At 35.3% G+C, this 20,374-nt stretch overlaps 1 protein-coding gene across 5 annotated transcripts in view; it reads left to right on the top strand.

Moving 5' to 3' along the window:
* Positions 1 to 20,374, top strand: part of TFEC (transcription factor EC) — a 176,445-nt gene that overhangs the window by 120,018 nt on the left and 36,053 nt on the right. For all 5 annotated transcript variants that reach the window (XM_059171639.1, XM_059171640.1, XM_059171643.1 and 2 more), the window contains one exon: positions 18,127 to 18,375. In XM_059171639.1, the coding sequence (XP_059027622.1) occupies positions 18,127 to 18,375 (249 nt within the window). The remainder of the gene's footprint in view (positions 1 to 18,126; positions 18,376 to 20,374) is intronic.

Below are 20,374 nucleotides of genomic sequence, written 5' to 3'. Positions count from 1 at the left end.
CAGTTACAGAGGTAACAAGGGACCAGAATAGATGGCTCTATTTCATAAAAGAAAGGGGCAAAGTGAAAAGACTCATTAATGTTGAAGCAGTAGATGGATAACCAGTGACAAATATCAAGTAGATTTCCTTCAGTTTGGTCAGAGAAAGGTCATTGATTATTTTTGGTTAAACTGGTTCACAGAGGCCAGGTCTCCACTAAAAAAGGGAATTAATTGCTTCCATTTCCCACTAATTGCCTCAACATTTCCCTTTGCTTTGTCATTGGAGATTTGGTCAGAGAGGCAAAAAGTCAAAAGTCAGAGTGTGATGGAATCTACATAAAAAGGGAATCTGAGGAGACCAAATTATGGCATTTGGTGTAATAATTATAATGATATTTAGCATTTTTCCCTGGGAGTGCTGTGGATTTTTAGAGACCTTTTCAATCTTTAATCAGACCGTAGGGCACATTTAAGAGAGTTCACTGTTTTTATTTTCATCTAGAGGATAAGGCATCACAGAGAGATGAACTGACCTCGGGCAAGTCTCCTGAGATATTAATCCTGTATGTTGGATTGCACCCTCCTATGTTGAGTTTTAGCTAGAAGCCTGGGCTCTTCCCAGAAGTATCATTCATTCATGCTCCTTCAGAGTCTAAAGACTTTTGTGCACATTATCATCTGAGATTACTCCTTCTATCAATGACAGAAAAATCACCCAAGAAAACAGCATGAAATGGTCTTGATGTCACAACTGTTGCTCAGTTTTCAGCTTATTAATTGACATTCCAGCCATTTTCAATTAATAAGACATTTTATTTTGTGTTTGATAACTCAACCAGTCTTTGAAATGCTGCCCAGCTCTAAGTTCTCTGGAATATATGAATTTTGTATTCCAGACATTTTGTTTTATTGTTCTGAAACCCAAAGTGGCAGTATAGAAAAGGGAAAGAACATGAGCTCTGGATAAGTCAGTGTTTACTTGCACTACTTTCAGAGGCCCAATAGACAAATATTTCTCTTTAGGAAGTCCCAAATCTTCAGTATCAACTACTTTTCTTTGCTGGAAGAACCAGAAATATGTTGTTAGTAATTAGATAGTTGTTACACTATAGGTCACTTATGACCTATTTGAATGAGCATAGGTTTTAAAGATGGTTAGGTTTCAAAACCAGCTCTGTCATAACCAGTTGTTTGATCCCAGACAGGTTATGTAATTTGATTGAGACTCAGTTTCTTTATGTGGAAACCTGAAATACCTCATTAGGTTTCAAGGTTATAAATGAGAAAGTAGTGGTGAAGCACCTTGCTTAATGCCAGCATAGAATGAGGACCTAGAGACCTTAGACATATGCTTATTGTTGCTAGAAATTATAAAGATATTAAATAATATAACTATTAATTGGGACAAGGTTTAAAAAGCTTAAGATGCTGGTATAAAAGAAGTCCAGTATTCTTTAGAAATAATTTATTTGAATAAGATGCTCTCATAGTTTTGGTGAACTTGAGCTGGACCTTGTTCCTCTGGTTGGATGCCTCTCCATGGCAAGTCTTCCTTACTCTATCCTATTGAAAGTGTTTTCTTCCTATTGCCATTTGGTAATCAGAACTATTATGGGAATTGAGTAATATTATTGTGCCCATTTTAAGATAAGGGTATTTACATACTGGGAAGAAATTGAGTGGCCCAAAGGCACACAGCTTGTCAGTGAGGAGTCCAGGTTTGAAGTCAGGTAGGCTGATTCCAAAACCTGTAATTCCAACTGCTTCTCTAACAGTGCTTTTGAAACATCAGACTGTAATTTTAAGTTGTCATCCGTGCAAGCTGAGAAATTAAATTGCCTTCACCTCCACTTTAAAATTAATTAAGGAGATTCTTAAAGCTTTCCTTCTTTTGACAAGAATGGCTAATCAAACTAAAATGGAAAACCAGTCAACAGTGACATCTATGTGACTAACCCTACATTGGTTTCTTTCTAAGTGTTTTAATTTATTTTGTTTCCAAAAGTAAAACTAACCCAGTCTTTGTCAGGACACAGGTCTCAGTCCCCTAACCAAAAAATATTAGGAGCTGGGCATATGGGTCCTTCCTGCTTCCATGGTGCTTTTCTCTTGGCTGCCTTTCCCCTGTCCCCTTCTGTAGCTCTCTGGCAGGCCCAATGAGCCTTTTCTCCCCAGCACTGAAGCTGAGGACCAACTCTGAAGAGAACCCTAATTGTCTAACTAGTTGCTCACAACATTTTTGTCTTGTTTCTCTTAAACAGTGTAACCTAATAAAATTCCTTTAAAATATATAAACAAGGCCTACCTACTACTAACACAGGAAGGGCTAAGACTATGTATACATGGGAAACCTGGTTTGACTGTTTTGATTACTTGACTGCTTGAGTCAGTCAAAAAGTAATCACCAGTGAAGCAAACCGTTCTGACAGATTTTTGGCCCACTGTGACTGCTTATTTGACTGGCTTGCCTGTCAGGTTGAAGTGGTCAGATTGACTGGAGACAGTCTGAGAGATTTAACTCTGGAGGACGTGGGTGTCTGTATACCAGAATCACTTTAAATAACTTTATTTGAAATCTGTACCTATTTTCCTGGGACCAGCGGGAGAAATTTGAAAGTGACACATTGCAGCATTTGACTTTCTGGAGTGAGATGTCTTGTCGCTTGCTAGAGTTAGCAATATATTTATAGGCTACAAAACAATCACATTTTTCCCTATGCACATATAGAGTTCAATAGGATTGAAACTCTACCCTAACTTGGCCAAGTCTTAATAAGGCATCATACTCTGTAACTCTTCTGAAGGGTTGATGATAGATATGTGACAGCAAATGACTTCTCAGATATCAGGATACCAGTTCAGTCATTAGTGACTTGTGGTAAGGGCCAAGTTGACCTTGCCACTAATAGTAGTTCTTCTAAGAAGAAGAATGTATAAGAGAAAGAAAAAAATCAAAATAAAATACCAAACAAAACCCTTGGTCAGATGCAAGAGAATCTGGTTGACATTATTACTTGAGCTGCTTTCTGAAAGCAAGCCACCTTATATATCTACGCTTGTGTTCCTTTTGGAAATTTACTTTGAAATGAGCTCCCAGGTTTGGACAAGACAACACGATAAGGATGGGAAGAACAATTTATTCTCACCTGACAATATTGGATTTTTAGGGGAAGAACACATTGAGGTTTTTATCTGCTGTAAGCACATTTTTATATGGTCTGGTTTATGTTGGTTGAATATCCTAATATGTTTACATTGAGAATTTGAAATATCCTGTTCTTGTTTGAAACACTTATTCATGTGCTGCTCTTTAACCTTCCTAAAATTCTAGCTTTACTCACAGACATGGAAATATTTAGTAAATGTCTGGAACTTTGATGCTAACTCATGTACTTCTATTAAATGTATTTAATAATAAGATTAGGTAGAAGTTAGGGCTACAGTGTTAATAAAGACTTTAAAGTTATGACACTTTCCTAAAATAACTTGCTTACTAGTCATATTTTCCCTTGCTTTAGAGTCACTTGATGTATCATTCTGGTTTTGGTTTTTCTTTTTTTGAATTTTGTGATTAATTGAGGGAAAGGAAGCTTACTTTAGTTTTGTTTTCAAAGTTTATACTTTTTAGTCATTTTATGATTAAATGTTTTTAGCAAAAAAGCCCTTTGATCTGAGTAAAAGAGAGAACAAAATCAAATCTCACAGTTTAAAGAATGCTACAGAGAGGCCATTGGGATATATATTTAAATATTACATGTGCTCTACATTATAGAATCATTATTAATTATGTTTCAATGATCATCTTGATGCTTCAGGGTTTTTACACATCTGGATTATTTCCTTAGGTTATGCAAGTGTATTGCACAAATTTACTTCCTTAATAGTAAGTGACCTGGGTACTTGTTGCATTGTTCCCTCCTCAGCACCAGGCATTAAGAATTAGAATATATTTTGTTAAGTTTAAAGGCAAAAAGCTAATTACTTCTGACGAGGAACAGAGATTCGTTAGTGAGACCAGCGAGGATTTGAACTTTCGCTTTGCTTCAAAGTTCCTTAATGTAGCCTCTAGCTTCACTTTCGCCTCTAGAGAGAATTAGGCTGCTTACCTCAGTGGCTTTCTATGAGGATTGCCTGACACAAGGTAATCCAAGCTCTGCGCTTGACACAAAGCAACACTTACTTACTCACTATACTTATTACCAATTTATGCCATTATTGTCATTATGATTATTAGTGTAATTTTTAACTTTGAAGAGAGTATGGTGTGAGCATATGTGGATTAATTTTTTAACTGTGTCACTTCTATAACTTGGTTAACCTCTCTGAGCCTTAGTTCATCAATAACATGAATAAAATAAGGGATTAGAATCATAAGGAACCAAATATGAGATCACAAAAGGGATCAGTGGATAAAAAAGTGCTCTATTAATAGTAAAATACCATATAAAATAGAGTATACTGTGTCCTATTCATTCTATTTATTATTGTCTTTGGATTCCAGGCAGTTGTCTGCTTACCCTATAATCTTGTAGCTGCATACTTAAAAATTCAGTTTCAGTGACAGAGAAGACTCACATAAACTGTGACAATGATGGTGTTATTAAATGGTGGAAACTGTTTTTTATTTAGTCCCATGGAAATATCATATTCAAAGTTAACAAATGTCCACCGTTTTGTCATCATAAGATATTCTACAAGCAGTAAATGAGAAAATTAAGACCATGTTTGATGCTATAAATTTTGGAGATAATTTCCCATTGAGAAGAGGAAGCATGGTTGATAGTACACTTCACCAATAAATCTTTTATGGTAGTATTTTTGCCATGACCAAGCAAGTGATCCGTGTTAAGAAGCTGGGACATTTATGGGGATGTTGGCTGGTTTCCTTAAGCAGAGAGGTAGTGAGAACTGATAGGAAAAATGAAAATGTAAAAGTTGACAGGGACAGATTCTGTGGAGGACCTTCTTCAGAGGATTTCAGAGGATGATCCAATGTCCTAAACTGGGGCCTCAGCCTTCCAGCTTTCTTGCTCTCTTACTCTTCATACTTTCTCTGTGGTCTGATTGAGTCTTAATATACAACTATCCCCTCTTCTCACCTTTGGGCCTTTGTTTCCTCCCTGTACAGTCTTTACTTACTTCTGTCAGTTCTCACTGGTAGAGGTGCTTTTTGCCCCATTGTCCTGATACAACTGACCATCCTCGACCAGCAGAGCCTATCAGCTGCACCTTAATCCTTAATTTGATCACACCTTCAAAATCCCTTTGTAATGTAAGGTTACATATCCACAGGTTCTGGTGATTAGAACTTGGACTTCTTTGATGAGGGAAGCATTGTTTTACTTACCACAGAATAATTGAAAATAATTGGTAAAAGCTTAAAAGACTAAAACAGTATATTTACTAATTATATATATATATATATATATATATATATATATATATATATTTTAATTTCAATGAAAAGGTTTTATTTTAATGCTTTGTCTGCTCAAATTAGAATGGAAATACAATTCTGGATCTTCATCTCTGAAGTTACAGTAAATATTTTCCACATATTTCAAAGCTACAACATTAACTAGCATTTTGAATTTTTTGTTATTTCTCAAAAGCAATTGACACGCACAAAAAAAATCTTACAAGGAAGTTTTCTGTTATTTCACCTCTTGCCAACTATTTATATGTATTTTCTTATATCATAAATTTATTCCTCAGAGCAAGAAGATTAAAGAAATCAAATAGAATAGTCATGATATTTATTTAGAGCAAGCCAAGGTGAAAATACTATTTTCTGCCTTCCTCACCTCCTCCTTCCCCATCCACCTGTTCTCTATCAAGAAATGGTGTTAGATGTTTTTAGGAAAGAAACATTTATGTAACAGTAAAGATAATATAAGGAAACTTCCTGGGGAAGAGGGCTAGGACTCTTCAGAACAGTGTACATTAAATACCCAGATCAAAAGAAAAGTGGGACAAAACATCTTTAATAAAAAAAAAAAAAAAAAAAAGAAAAGAAATACTCATCTAAAGTTAGTATTTCCTGATGGTAGATTTCAACTATAGCATTGTCCCATACTGTGTAGAGAAGCCAGATCTTACATCATGTGAGAGTTACAAGAAAAAGTGAAACACAAAAATAAAATCCTGAGTGAACCAAATCAAACTTAACTAATCATGGGGAAGCAACTGCAAAGGTTTTTCCACCAGAGTCAGCTGGTGGATACTTGTCTATGGATATAGGACACATCTTTTTCTAATAATAGAGGCTGGAGTTAATTTTTATTATCCTTGCAAGCTGGTAATAAATACCTTGTAGTTGAAAGAATACCCTACTTGCAATCAAAAGATGTAAAGTAGAGTTCACTTTTTCGTCTGAGTGATTGTGCGCAAGTCCAATAGCCCATCTGAGCTTCTGTTTCTTCATCAATGGAGTGAAGACAGAAGTTCTTCCTCAGACCATTGGAATGTTGGATTCCACGTGTGACGGTGGCTACCCTAATACGGTATTCTTGAAATTTCATTTATCCATGAGGTCCTATGATTAGTCTTCTTGATAAATTAATGTTTCATGGCCAGGTACTTTCTGTAACTATAAAAAATTTGCGACAGAAGTATGTTTCTTTGATTCAAAAGGAACATTATTCTTCAGTGACAATGGGAAGGTGAAACTGTGTGCAACAATCTGTAACTGAAGGCCTTTCCTACATGAAGGCATGATGGCTGGAGGAATTTGATTAAAGTAGATAAAGTAATAACAGATGCATCTGAAACACAGAGTCAGACATCATCCTATTTACTAGTTAAGTAAAATAAAGACAATATAGATTTTGCCCTTTTTTTCCTGGAAATACTAGTAATAACTATAAAAATTGAGTGATAGAAATGTACTTATGAAACAAAGCCATTTTCTGCAGTTTGTCAATCAAAATGAATAATTTCAAAGTCTCATTTTCAATTAGATTATTTTAATATTTAACTACCTAAAATGCCCCAATCGTATTCTTTAGAAAATGGTTAGACTAGAATACCACAGTTCTAATGATGACATTTTATTATCATAAAAATGACTTCATTAATTGATGATCATATATCAACTCATAAAGTAGATAAAGGACATAAAAAGTTTTCAAGCCTGAGATAGTATAAAACCATTTAAATTGTTTAGAATTTTTTTTCAGGAATAAACCTCTGTGATCATTTTATTCTCACAAAAAGATGTATGAATTTGTTATAAATTCAACTACCTTAAGAGACCTGTGAGTTTGTTTTACGACAAGGTCTTTATAAGTTGACAATATGTGGATATTATCCCAAATCTAACCATTGAGATATATTAAAAATGTAAAAATATAATGCATTTGTAACAGAATGATGCAAACGATGCAAATATTATAGGGAGTTTGGATTTTGTCCTAGGAGTTCCTATTGATGGTTTTGAATCTATTTTAGAACATGTAAAATTAAAAATAAATTCACTCATGACTTTCTAAGATATTTGAAACAAGACCTCTTAAAGAAGTCAGTCTTGTTTCTCCTTTATTCTCTGAATCCTTGAAAGAACATTTACAACTTCATAATGAAAATGATTTAAGGTCACTATACTGAGGATGAAAAAAAGTACGTTTAACCACTACATGAGAGCTTTGTTTTAAGTTGAAAGTAGCTGTGAAGTATAAAGTATCATCTAAACACAACTGTTGGTTTCTGAAGCAAAGAGAACTTATAAAAGTTCTTTTAATAAATATTAATGTTTAAGCTTTAATGCAGTTAAACTTTTAAAAAAATTGAAGACATTTTACTGAATCTAGCTTAAGCAACTAACTTTTATATTTCTACATTTACAGAAAAAAATTTAATTATATGAGAAACTTCTGAAAGCTTTGGGGAAGAGTATTAACTCATTTAAACACAGCTAAAAGCACTACATATGAATATGTTTAATATCAAAATATAATCTTACACCTGAACCTTCCCTTCTTTTTTTTTTTTAAGATTTTATTTATTTATTTGACAGACATAGGTCACAAGTAGGCAGAGAGGGAGGCGGGGGGGGGGGGGCAGGAAGCATCTGAGCAGAGAGCCTGATGCGGGACTCCATCCCAGGACCGTGAGATCATGACCTGAGCTGAAGGCAGAGGCTATAACCCATTGAGCCACCAGGTGCTCCCCCCTCATTCTTTCTTTTTAAAGGAAAAACACATCTTTCATTCATTCACTTGGTCTGTTGAATCAAAAAGGACATTTCCTCATGTCATTAGTTCCCCAAGAGATAACGTATTCTTCAATATGAATTTTGATTTTTGACACATCATCATTTCAGAAAATAAAATGAAGTTAAATATTGTGCTGAAGTTTTAAAAAATAACTGTGGAGGCCCATTCAAGTTTTTTATTTATGATAGTATATGATTAAATAATATTATTTATTTAAAATCTATAGCATAATCCCTTCTGCAGGCTCTTTACTCAATAAACAAAAAGAGTACAAAATCTATTATCGAAAAACTTAGGGCTAGATGTGTTTTAGAATTCTCAGTATTTCAGATACAGTATATATAGAGAGGCCTAAAATGGCATACTATACTCAAACACATTAATGTATCTGCAGAAATGCCGACTAATATCTATTATAAGTGAGACGAAGAAAGATTTTAAATAGCCTTACTTTATTTCAGACCTGATTTTGCCACAAAATGGGTTTGCACCAGACTGAAATCAAAAACAAAAATGAACTTCTGATTTTCAGAGATTTTTGGATTCTGGAATTACAGTTAAAAGATTGAGGACTGATAAGGACTGATAAGGAGAGTTGCAATGTACTTGGATTAGGAAAATAAGTCTGTATATCAAAGGGTTGAATATATCACTTTGGAAATAGGAAAAACAAATAATGATTTTATTAAGGAGGATTTACTCCACTGTGTAACATATACAAACTTCAAGTGAACTCTTGCAAAGTGTGTAAAAAAAACAACAAAAAACAACAAAAAACAGAATCTTGGGGAAAACTAGAGTTTAGAATCAGAATTGATTACCTGGTGCGTAATTAGAGCGTGGGAGTCCATCATGTTCAGTTCTAGGCCCTCTCATCTTTTAATTCTGTACATCTCCCCCCAACTCATCTCATTAGTTACTATCTAAGTGTAAATGTCAAACTGGCTTCATCCACAGTGCATACTTCTGAGTTCCAGACCCCTGTATCTGGCTGCCTACTTCATACCTTCAAAACACCGCAAACTCAATGTGTTCAAAATCAAAATTATGATTATCTCCCTCCCAAAACCCCAGTCTTCTCTGTGAAGAGCATCACTATCCATTCTCTCACTTAAGCCAGAAACTCAGGTGATTTCTTAATCCATTTCTAAGCATCTCTGAAATCCAGCTACTTGTTTCCATGTGATCCCTCACCCTTATCCCATGACCCTAGTTCAAGGAACCCATTTGTCTTTCCTGGACTCTCCTTTTACCCTGCTAGAACTCATTTAACTGAACTACTAGGGTCCCCTTCCCTGTGATAAAGAAAGTAAGACACCTTTGTACACCTAAAAGCATTGCAAGGATTGACCCAACTGGCCTCCTCAGTATCATACCACACCATAATCTCTCTGCTCCCTCACGCTTCACTCCTTTCAAGCATTTTTCTCACCTTCCCTCCTCCCATCTAGGTCTTTGCACATGGTGTTCCATCTTCCTGGAATACATTGTCTATACTCTTGCTCTAATTACTTCCTTTTCATCTTCCAGATCCAGCTCTACCATCCCTTCCTCAGGTAAATCATCCCTAACTTTTGTCTAGATAATTTCTGTCCACAGGCTCTTAATCTTGTGTATCTCTCCTTCCTATTCTAACAGCACTTGAGAATTTACAGTGGTTCATGTGATCGTTTGACTAAAATCAGTCTCTTCTGCCTGTCCATAAGCTGCATAAGGAGAGGGACTATGTTTCACCTTCCTCACCACTGTTACCACATAAATGGCTACTGGATAGAGGCACACATGTTCATTTGAATGACTTGTTTCTCTTTTATGTCTGTCTGCCTGCTTTTGAGATACCTTTTACTTTAAAAATTTTATCACATTGTGTTACAATTATATGTTTAGTTATATGTATCTCTTAATACACTGTGAACCTTTGAAGACTGGGCTATGTCTGTTTTGTTCATAATTATATCCCCAGAACTTATCATAGTAGCATAAAATCTGATGTGCAATAGGCACTCAAAAAAATATTTGTAGAATCAATGAATGCTCAACCTGTGAGTACAGGGTCAAATGTATTTTAAAGTATTATGGCTCAAGTTATCTCCATGTTTCATATTAACTTATTTTGGTCATTGATGATATTGCCAGTTGACCTTAGTGTGCACATGGCCTGTTGTGTTCTTTTAAAGCCAACATGAGGTGGTCAGTCTCTGATGTCATTTGTATTTGACCTTTACAACTCAAAATTCCGAATACACAGGCCCTTAAGAAACAGAGCAGAATAGGGGCGCCTGGGTGGCTCAGTGGGTTAAAGCCTCTGCCTTCAGCTCAGGTCATGATCCCAGGGTCCTGGGATCGAGCCCTGCAGGGTCCTGGGATCGAGCCCTGCATCAGGCTCTCTGCTCAGCAGGGAGCCTGCTTCCTTCTCTCTCTCTGCCTGCCTCTCTGCCTACTTGTGATTTCTGTCTGTCAAATAAATAAATAAAATCTTTAAAAAAAAATAAAGAGAGCAGAATAAATAAACTACAATTATTGCTTATATTTGTTCTAATTCTCTTAAAGGTATAATATGGTGATTTTCCTGAGGTGCTAACATAAACAAAACAAATCAGCAAAAGCATAGATAGAATTAGACTGAGTTGTAAGGGAAGCTTAGACTTTAAAGTGTAAATATGAGTGCTTATGGAGTGCAACCATTTTTACTGCTAGAACACTACTGAATTACCAAGGGAAAAAAAAAAAGACCTCTGCTTAATAATATTCATGCCTCTTTAAACTCTCATAAGTGTGGGTCTCTCCTCAAAGACATACCATTGGAATTACCCAAATTCAAATGATTGGGACTGACGGGATATGTTACAATCACATTTTACATTATTATCCATTAAATAGCTTTGGATTATATAACACTCATCTGAAATATGCTGACAGTTATTCAGAAATCTAACTAAAACTTTTGATGAACCAGGCCCTACTTTGTTCAGTAGTTATATCTCAATCAGACAAGCTTGACTGTATAATTTTAGGTTTAGTCAAGATGAGATTTATGGGTATATCATATCCAAAGACTGCTGCAAAGAAAGTAAGACTTGAAGAAATGAGTTATTAATCTTTACCATATAACATTAACAAATGTCGTGTGGCTTTTATAAGTAGCTACCTAGAGGTAGTAGATTCATGAGCCCCCCAAAATAGATTTCTTCTTATATACCTCTGATGCTAGAAACATAATGAATAGTCACCTATTATTCACTTGTGAAATCCAAGCTTTTACTTCATTTATTAAATTCAAGTTTAGTACAAAATTAACAAAATTAAATAAGGACTGTCATGCCATAGTGAATGGGATTTTCTGTCTTGCTTTTCAACAGGGGTCTGTGAGTGTGTACATACATGTAAATGTGTGTGTGTGTGTGTGTGTGTGTGTGTGTGGTGACAGTGTACATGTTTTTCTTTACTATCATGAGGTACCATATTTACTATAAATCTATTTCTTGCTGAATATATTTCTGTTTCTCCTCTTGCAAGTAGACTAAACATGCTTATTAGGTAGTGCCCACGTTTGCTTGATTGATTAGCTTGGCTAGTCAAATTAATGGTGATAAAAAGTCTTGTTATTGAGATAATTGCTTGTGTGATGTTTGCCGTCACTTTTTAGTTTGGAGTTTCAAAAGGCCGGTACCCAGAAGGTGTTTTATCTCCTCCCAGGTCCTGTGCCCTCAGTTTAGATAAGTGGTCTCCAGGTGGATAGTGACATGTGGGTCATAGACCTGCTTTCTAGAGAGGAATGACTTTCCCTTGGGACTAGCTTTAACAAAGAGCAAACTCTCATTAAATGTTAAACTCTCAGTAAATGTTGAAAGAATTAGCTGAGGGCTTTTATCATCATCTTATGGTTTCTCTATAAAAAGATAACATTTTAAAAGAAGCTTATATATATATGTGGGAATCATGTTTATAAGTTTTTATATGATGTACAGCAGTATTAAGGAGATATGATACAAGCAGACAATCTTACAGATACAGAATCACAGGGTTTGTTGGAGTCCTTCAAAGATTTTTTTGGTGCAACTACCTACTTGCTTCTAAAATTTCTTTGTACATTATACTCTCTCTGTTGTTATCCACTGGATGGGATATGAAACCCATACAAGAACTAGGTCAAAAGACTACAGTATAGAACACTGAAAAGTAAATTGGAGGAATGAACTCATGTATCTAGGAGCATAATTTGAAAGCCACTCTGTGAAAATAAGAATGACTCCACGTGGGGGCATAGAGAGTCCTTCTAGCCAGCACTGCATGGCTAGCCCACATTACTCCACAGTCTTCTACCTACCAGGAGGCCTTATACCCAAATGCAAATAGGGTCACTTAATAACATTTTGTTAATCCTAATTAATTCCTAACAAAATCTTCGTTGATGTATAAAGTTGAACCCTCCCAAGCCTCATCTAAATTCTACGACTTCAAAAAATTTTATCAGACATCAGTTACCCTAAATCGTTTCCTCTTGTTTCACCTGCTATTGTCAAGAGAATATAGCTGACTTTTTTCTATGACATTTGGCTGCTTTCTCCTGGACCTCCCATCAATTCTCTTAGTAGTCAGGATTCCTGCATCTGTTCTAGCCCAAGAACAAATAGAAAAAGGATACACACACACACACACACACACACACACACACACTCACATACACTTTGCATTTGTAATGTGATCCCCCAGTCATCATGTTTCTTGCAACCAGGAGAATGCATTTTTTTGCTTCCTGACCAAATCCTTCCCTTTAGGTTATTGTATTTGCAGGAATTTGTGTGATTCTAATTTTTAAAAAATAGTTTACCTGTTAAGCACATTGTCCTGGTTCTCTTATTAGTGGATCTAAGCATTTTTTATAGCTCACTAATACACTATACCTAATTTCTTGAAAGACCCCATCCCTTTATTAGAACATGAAAATCTAAACTACATTTGAAACATTAAAAATGGACTTTTTAAGCTAATTTTTTCATTTTATTAACTCCAAGTAATGGAACTTTTTTAAACACCTTATTTTCTATCTAATGGTTAGTTTGAGACCATTGTGTTGGGGTGATGGCCTTACCAGGTGAGCCTCTGGGTTAGTCTATCTAAAGATGGAGTCTGCTGTGTAAATTGCTTGGGAGGCTGTGAGTGCTATCTCAGGGTCCAGTCAGATTTGTACAAGGGTATGTATTTGGGCTTCTCACTGGAGCTGATTCATATTATGCCTTTGATCAGAAATAAAAATAGTGTTTGTTATGGTACATTGCCTAGATGATCCCTTTCATAAGTGAGCCACTTTTCCCTCCACCTGATCCTGTTGTCCTCATCCTACTGTGGCTGAGATTCTGAAATCAACCCCCAACAAATCTCCTGCAGGCATGTCTCAGAGTATATTTCCTGGGTAACCCAACTTAAGGTGATTTTTTTAAAAATATAAGCATATGAAGAATTTCTTTGCCTATTTTACAAAAACTGCTATTGGGATTTTGTTCAATATTTTAAGTCCTCCATGAAAAAATCCAGTTTATAAATTCTCAGATATTATTTGTAAAAATATTTGTCTTTCCTCAGAACTGGTATGATCTAATTACTTAATAAGAAATATATATTAGGTTGACCCATATAGATTAAAAAATATATATATATGTATATATATATATATATATATACATATATATATATATTTAATTCTCCTTTTTCCTTGGCTGCCAGGATGTTCATGGGTAAGTTTTTATACTTAATTGAAATTTAATCTTCAGCCTACATTTCCTGGTGTAAATATCTCTTACCACATTCACACTTCATATTTATTTATGATGTCTTGGAAAATAAGGAGACTATAAATATATTCTTTTAAGTGAAATAAAACAGATTTCTGCATGCAGGCATTAGACTCAGCATGACCATGTCTATGTTTAGTTTCCAATGGCGGTATATCCTAGTGGTAAAGCTCAAGCATAGTACTAAGTTCTGGGGATATGATTTACTTATTTGTTTTCATAAGCAAAATTCCTTTACATTTGAATGGTCTCAATCTCTTTGACAGTCCAGTGAACCAAATCACAGTCTACAGCTGCTCCGGCTTTCTAGGTGAAGACTTTGACATTCTGGTTATGGTTTACCAGCTCTTCTAGTAGATTCCCAAAGCTCTCTGGGGTCATCATAGTTATTCAAATGCTGAACTTCAATGACTCATTCATTCATTCACTGAACGCATGTAGATGCATTTTTAATCACCTGCTGGGTGCCATTCTCTGGGTTATGTTCAGGATGTATGGCAGGAAAACCGTCAGCAAGAAAAACACAGTCCTTGCCCTTGGAGATCTTGTATTTTTCTTCCCTGTCCAAACTCTGACTAGACCGCCGTTCTCTGAAGGCAGGCACTGTGCTGATTTCCCTTCTGCCTTCGATGTACCTCTCAGCACACAGACACTTGGCACTCACAAAATATTTCTTGAATAAGTGGATAAATGAACAAGGGCAACCTATCATTTCATCTACTTCATCTCACAAAATACTGGGATCTTCAGTAAGGGAAAGCCCGTAGTTTCATGGCTTTGTCTTCAGATGCCGGGCAATTTAAAAGTGTTTAAAAATGGGCTTCACAAGGGGCACCTGGGTGGGTTAGTCAGTTAAGCATCTGCCTTTGGCTCAGGTCATGATCCCAGAGTCCTGGGATCCAGCCTCATGGGCTCCCTGCTCTGCGGTGAGTCTGCTTCTCCCTTTGTCACTCCTCCTGCCTGTGCACTGGTGCGCGCTCTCTCTCTGTCAAATAAATAAATAAATTAGTTTAAAAAAATAGGCTGCACAGGGTTTAGCTGCTGCTTTACACTTAGTTGTCTCATTGTTCTGATAATCAGTTCATGATAGGAGATGATGGAGATTTTCTGGGGAGTACTTTTTTCACATTCCATTGTATCTTTCCTGCTCCACTAAGCTTTTAGTCCCTTATGCTCGCTGTACAGATGTTCTGTAGATGGGGTCCCAGGCGGTCCTCACTTTTGCCCTCTAACCCATTGTAATTCTCTGTAAACAAACAAACAAACAAAAACCCCAAAAGACAAAACGACAAAAACTCAGTAATTTTGGCAGAATTAGAGTTAATCCCATTTTATGTTTTGCTTCAACTCTATAGAATGGTCTGCAGAGGATATAGTGGTCTTGTTTTGAGAAAGGAAACTCTATTCATGTGAGTTCTTTTTCACAACTAACATATGTGAATGCTTCCCAACTTTTTTTTTTTTTTTAAACAAATATCTCTATTTGGCTGCAGATATAGAAGTTTGTTTTTTGTTTTTTTAAATCTACTTATTTGACAGAGAGCAGGAGAGAGAGTGAGAGAGAGCACAAGCAGGGGGAGCCAGCACAGGAGAGGGAGAAGGAGAAGCAGGCTCCCCACAGAGCAGGGAGCCAGAGGCAGGGCTTGGTCCCAAGACCCTGGGATCAGGACCTGAACCAAAGACAGAAGCTTAATCTACTGAGGCACCCAGGTGCTCCTTTCTCCCAACTTCTTTTCTTCTTTCTTGTTTTCTTTGATCTTTTCTCTTGAGATTTCCTTCCTTTTCCCCTGTTCAGGGCCATTTTCTTCCAACACCTGATTTAAAACCACTTCCTCTTATAATTCATTTTTTAAAAATCCACTGCTTTTTGTGGCATTTTTAATTCATTGTATACATCACTGAGCTTTTCCTTTGCACTCCAGTCACTTCAGTTATTTACTCAGGAGCCAATAGTGCACAGAGTTTAGGTAGACTCTGTATTCCAGCTCTGTCCCTTACTAGCAGAGTAATGAGAGGTGTGTTATTAAATCTCTCTGCCTCTGTGGCTTTATCTACATACGGCAGTGGGGATACTAATGATACTTCCCTCCTAAAGCTGTAACAAAGATTAAAGGAAATAATGAATGTAAATATCCTGGTACCTGTTGCATGTTATTATTATCATTGTTGTTTTTACTGTAGTTGATATTAATACTGCCTAACTACATCATAGGCCTGTAGAGCCCTGGGATCACATTTACGACTTCTCTTGATTTAACACCAAATGCAATAAGTACCCTAATGAAAGCTCTCAGAGTCAATGCATGAAAAGTAAAAAATGAATTAGTTAATGAATGTTGTAAATTCTGATTCAACATACTTTTCTTAGAACAAGAGGCATTTTCCTTTCCTGGGGATACAATGCTCTTTAGTCTTCAATTACATCGTATGATTTGTAAATCTGGAGATGCTATTTATAATGTATATTTTGTAAATGTACACAGATTAGAAGGATTAACTAAAACTGTAAGATAATCTAAATAGCTACCCTAGAAAAATTATCACTGGCATTTTAATGAAATGTTATTTTACAACTTTAAAGCTCATAGCAATATAATTAGTAATATGTATAATCTTTATTACCAATCTTAATCTTTTTTATATGACTGAAAAATTATTTTATGGTACTACAATTAAAATAATGCTAAAAATGTCAGCATAACAGAATTAGACTAAAGTAACTACTACAATATTGTACCCCAAACCAGCTAATTTAAATGCAAAATACTTTGTAAAGGCTATTTATCTGGGCTAATGCATGTTAAGGGATTTAAGGAGTAGTTTGTGTAGCTGAAATAAAAGGAAAAATAAGCACTGTACAGCAATCTTTACTATTGTTTAACATGAGGGAAATATTAAATAGGTTTATATATAGGCCACTTGAGGAAAATGTATTAGACGCCACATCACAGCATAGTAAATATAAAGAGGACTGGCAGGCAATGCTACTTTCAAAGTCTTTTATAGGAAAAGCTTGACATGGTTAAAATTATACTTCTGCACTCCATGTTATATTGTTAACTGTGATAACTAGCCAGAATTTTTGAAATCCCTTTTCAAAACACAGGACAGTTGTTTAGTTGGCACATGACACTGGTTAGCTTTTTCTCTGAATGCTTCCTATGATTCATAATCATCTACACAATTATTACTAAGTGAGAATATAGAAAGCTTAGAAGTAAGATTATGTATGTATGTATATACCTATGTAATCTCTACACCCAATGTGGGGCTCAAACTCACAACCCTGAGATCAAGATCAAGCCAGGTGCCCCTAAAAATAAGATTTTTAAAAAATAAAAATAGGATGTGCCTGGGTGACTCAGTTGGTTAAGCATCCGATTCTTGATTTTGCTCAGGTCATGATCTCAGGTTTGTGGGATAAAGCCCAGAGAGGGCTCCGTGCTCTGCCGAGAGTCTGCTTGAGATTCTCTCCCTCTCCCTCTCTGTCTGTTGCTCCCCCCACTGGTGCTCTCTCTTTCTCTCTCTCTCTTTCTTTTTCTAATAAATAAATAAATAAATAAATATTTTTAAAAAATAAAAAGTATAGCACAGAAATTTTTAAAATATGGAAAAAATTACTTTGATTACTTAGATTTCACCACCCATATCATACTTAATATTTTGTATATATATTTCTAGTTTCTGTTCATCATGAGTAATTTTTTAAAATATTTGATAAAAATGATTTGTGATTATGTCCCATGGAATATTTATATGTAATATTTAAAAATCCAAGAAATACATATTATATGAAAATTCCTCTATTTTCCTTCTATTATTTTAGGCCTCCTTTTCTAGAACCTCAAAATGTATTGCTACTTATAGATTTATTCTCATTTTTGGTTCAGTTACCTGTTATTTTGAGAGCTGTTCTTAAACACTTGGTTACCATTGAAAATGTTTTAGTAAGTTTAAGTTACTTCTTAAAAACTGTCATCTATTAGTAGGGTATGTAAATTATGACAGAAGCATAAACCGTAAATTCGAGAGAAGTAGATGTTGTAACGTGTCTATTAACATAATTCAGTTGTTGAAAGTAGAACTCTGATTTACCAGGTGATACTACACATTGTATTTGTTTGACTTTTATTCTGTAGGTCTCAGCACATCTGGAAAATCCTGCAAAATCCCAGCTACAGAGAGTCCAGAGACAAGTAAAACCCTTTATGACCCTTGACTACCAGCTTGTCAACCAGACTCCTAAACGGTCACACCCTCCAGCTTCAAGCAGTGCGCTTCTGGTGCAGCAAGGACACCTATCTCCCGAGAGTGACACTGGCTTTACTGGAAATCCACTCACCAAGTTACTAACTCTTGGGAAAGAAGATGACAATGTGGAATGGCATGTATGTCTAGTAGCTACTTATGAAAATATATAATCAGCTTTTGAAAAAAACTGTAGAGAAACTCTACATTTTTATAGTAAACATTCCAAATGCAAATGTATTTAGCAAAAGGGTTGTCTTAATGTATTCATTTATAATAGTTAGTTATTCACATATTGATTCCTCTGCATAATAAAATATAACAGTTCATTTCTCAATACCTCCTTTCAGTTATGTATCAGTGTGAGTCAAAATGGGCTCTAACAGTCATTTATGTTAGGAAGATTTAGCTTTGTAAGGATTGTCTGGTATATTTAGTTAAAATATTTATCGGTAGTTGTATTATCTTAAATACCCATTAAAATAAAACAGGAAGAAGTTGTTTAAATAGCAGTCAACACGTGCTCTAAAATAAGACTAAAAATGTTATTGCACTTAATGTTTTATGGAATTACATTTGGATTTCTTACTATTAATTATTTATTCATTCATTTCTATTTTCAACAAATACTGTCTACCGTTTACTAAATAACAGGAACTTAGAGGTGCCAGGGGTATAAAATGAATAAGAATGTGTACCGTCATGGAATTTATATTTATCGTGACCTGCTTATGAATGAACCTTCGAAAAGTACTGAAGAATGAATTGAACTGGCAAACCACCAGAACTGGGAAAAAGACTTCCTTTAATATCTCAGTGTAGAAAAACAGCATTTATAGCTGAGCTTTCTATTCGTTTCCTTTTCTTTCTTTCTTTTTTTTTTTTTTTTCCATTTGATTTGTTAGATGGAGCCATGGTCCTGTGATCTCCTGTGTTTAATCTTCCAGTCTACATTCCTGATGATTATTACTGATTTCAGGTCGCTGCTTTTTGCTATGAAGTCTGTAGCCTCCAGTCACCAAAGAGTAATGCTCAGTGTCCCATTATGTGAATTCCAAAGTGGTAGAGGAAGATTTCACTTTTTTACAAATTTTACATTTATCAGGCAAAGGGAAAATAATAAGTATCTGGTAGACTGCTTAATAAAATAGAAAACAACCACAAAATAGGACTCATTGAAATCCAAAGCTGAGCATAAAGCTCTACATGGGTATTTACTGATACTTCTCAATAGTGACTATATAAATAATTGTTTAAAAAAAATGTAAGGTTAGTTCTCTAGTCACTCTATGAAGAGCGTAAAAATATATGTAGGATGAAAATCATCTGTATAGTAAATATTAGAACTCAACCAACATAATTTTTCTTACTACCACCTTCTTCCAAAGTTCATTTCATTGTGTGAAAGATTGATTTCTAAGGGGAAAAAGCAAATCCCTAAGGATTTGCATATGCCAGTCAGTTCCAGGCAAAACCCAGAACACGATATTATGTATCTTATGAAATATGTTTTCTAAAAAATAGGAAAGGATAAGTAACATATATCAGTGTTCTCAGTTTTTCTTAGTAAATGTTTTTATTCCCTAGGCACACAACTTACATTTTCTTTCATAAGAATTTTTTACATTATAAAAGAAATCTATGTGGTTTTAGTAGTCTTTTATGTCAAAGGAAGCTGCTAAGAAGGGCTGAATGCCCCAAAGGTGCAGAGCTCTGGGGGCAATGTGCACATTAGGCACGGATTTTTTTTTTTTTTTTGCTATTTTTTAAACCATTGTACCTTTGGCTATGTAAGTAAAGTTTCTTCTATAGTTAATTCTACTTAATCATAATTTTTTCAGTATGTTGTAGTTTTCATCAGTGTGTGTTCTCTTGAAGTCCACTTCTTATGTGCACGTTTTCACATTCTGCCACCATTCACGGTCTTGTTATCTTTCACAGCTAAGATGTATCCTATGTCATTGAAAATTCATAATATTTTTTGATTCATGGGGTTAGAACCACCATTTATTTACTAGCTGTGTGGTCTCAGTCCTTAAGCTCTCTTCCCAGCATTCCTACAACTGGAAGAGCTGCTTGCATTTTTTAAAGGTCCTAACACGAAGGCAGAATGGGGGCTCAGGAGATGGTGGCTATTGC

Source organism: Mustela lutreola, chromosome 4 (genome assembly GCF_030435805.1).
Source record: "Mustela lutreola isolate mMusLut2 chromosome 4, mMusLut2.pri, whole genome shotgun sequence".
In the NCBI taxonomy this organism is placed as follows: Eukaryota; Metazoa; Chordata; class Mammalia; order Carnivora; family Mustelidae; genus Mustela; species Mustela lutreola.
Note: the sequence above shows the minus strand (reverse complement) of the source record. Positions and strands in the feature narration are given on the sequence as shown.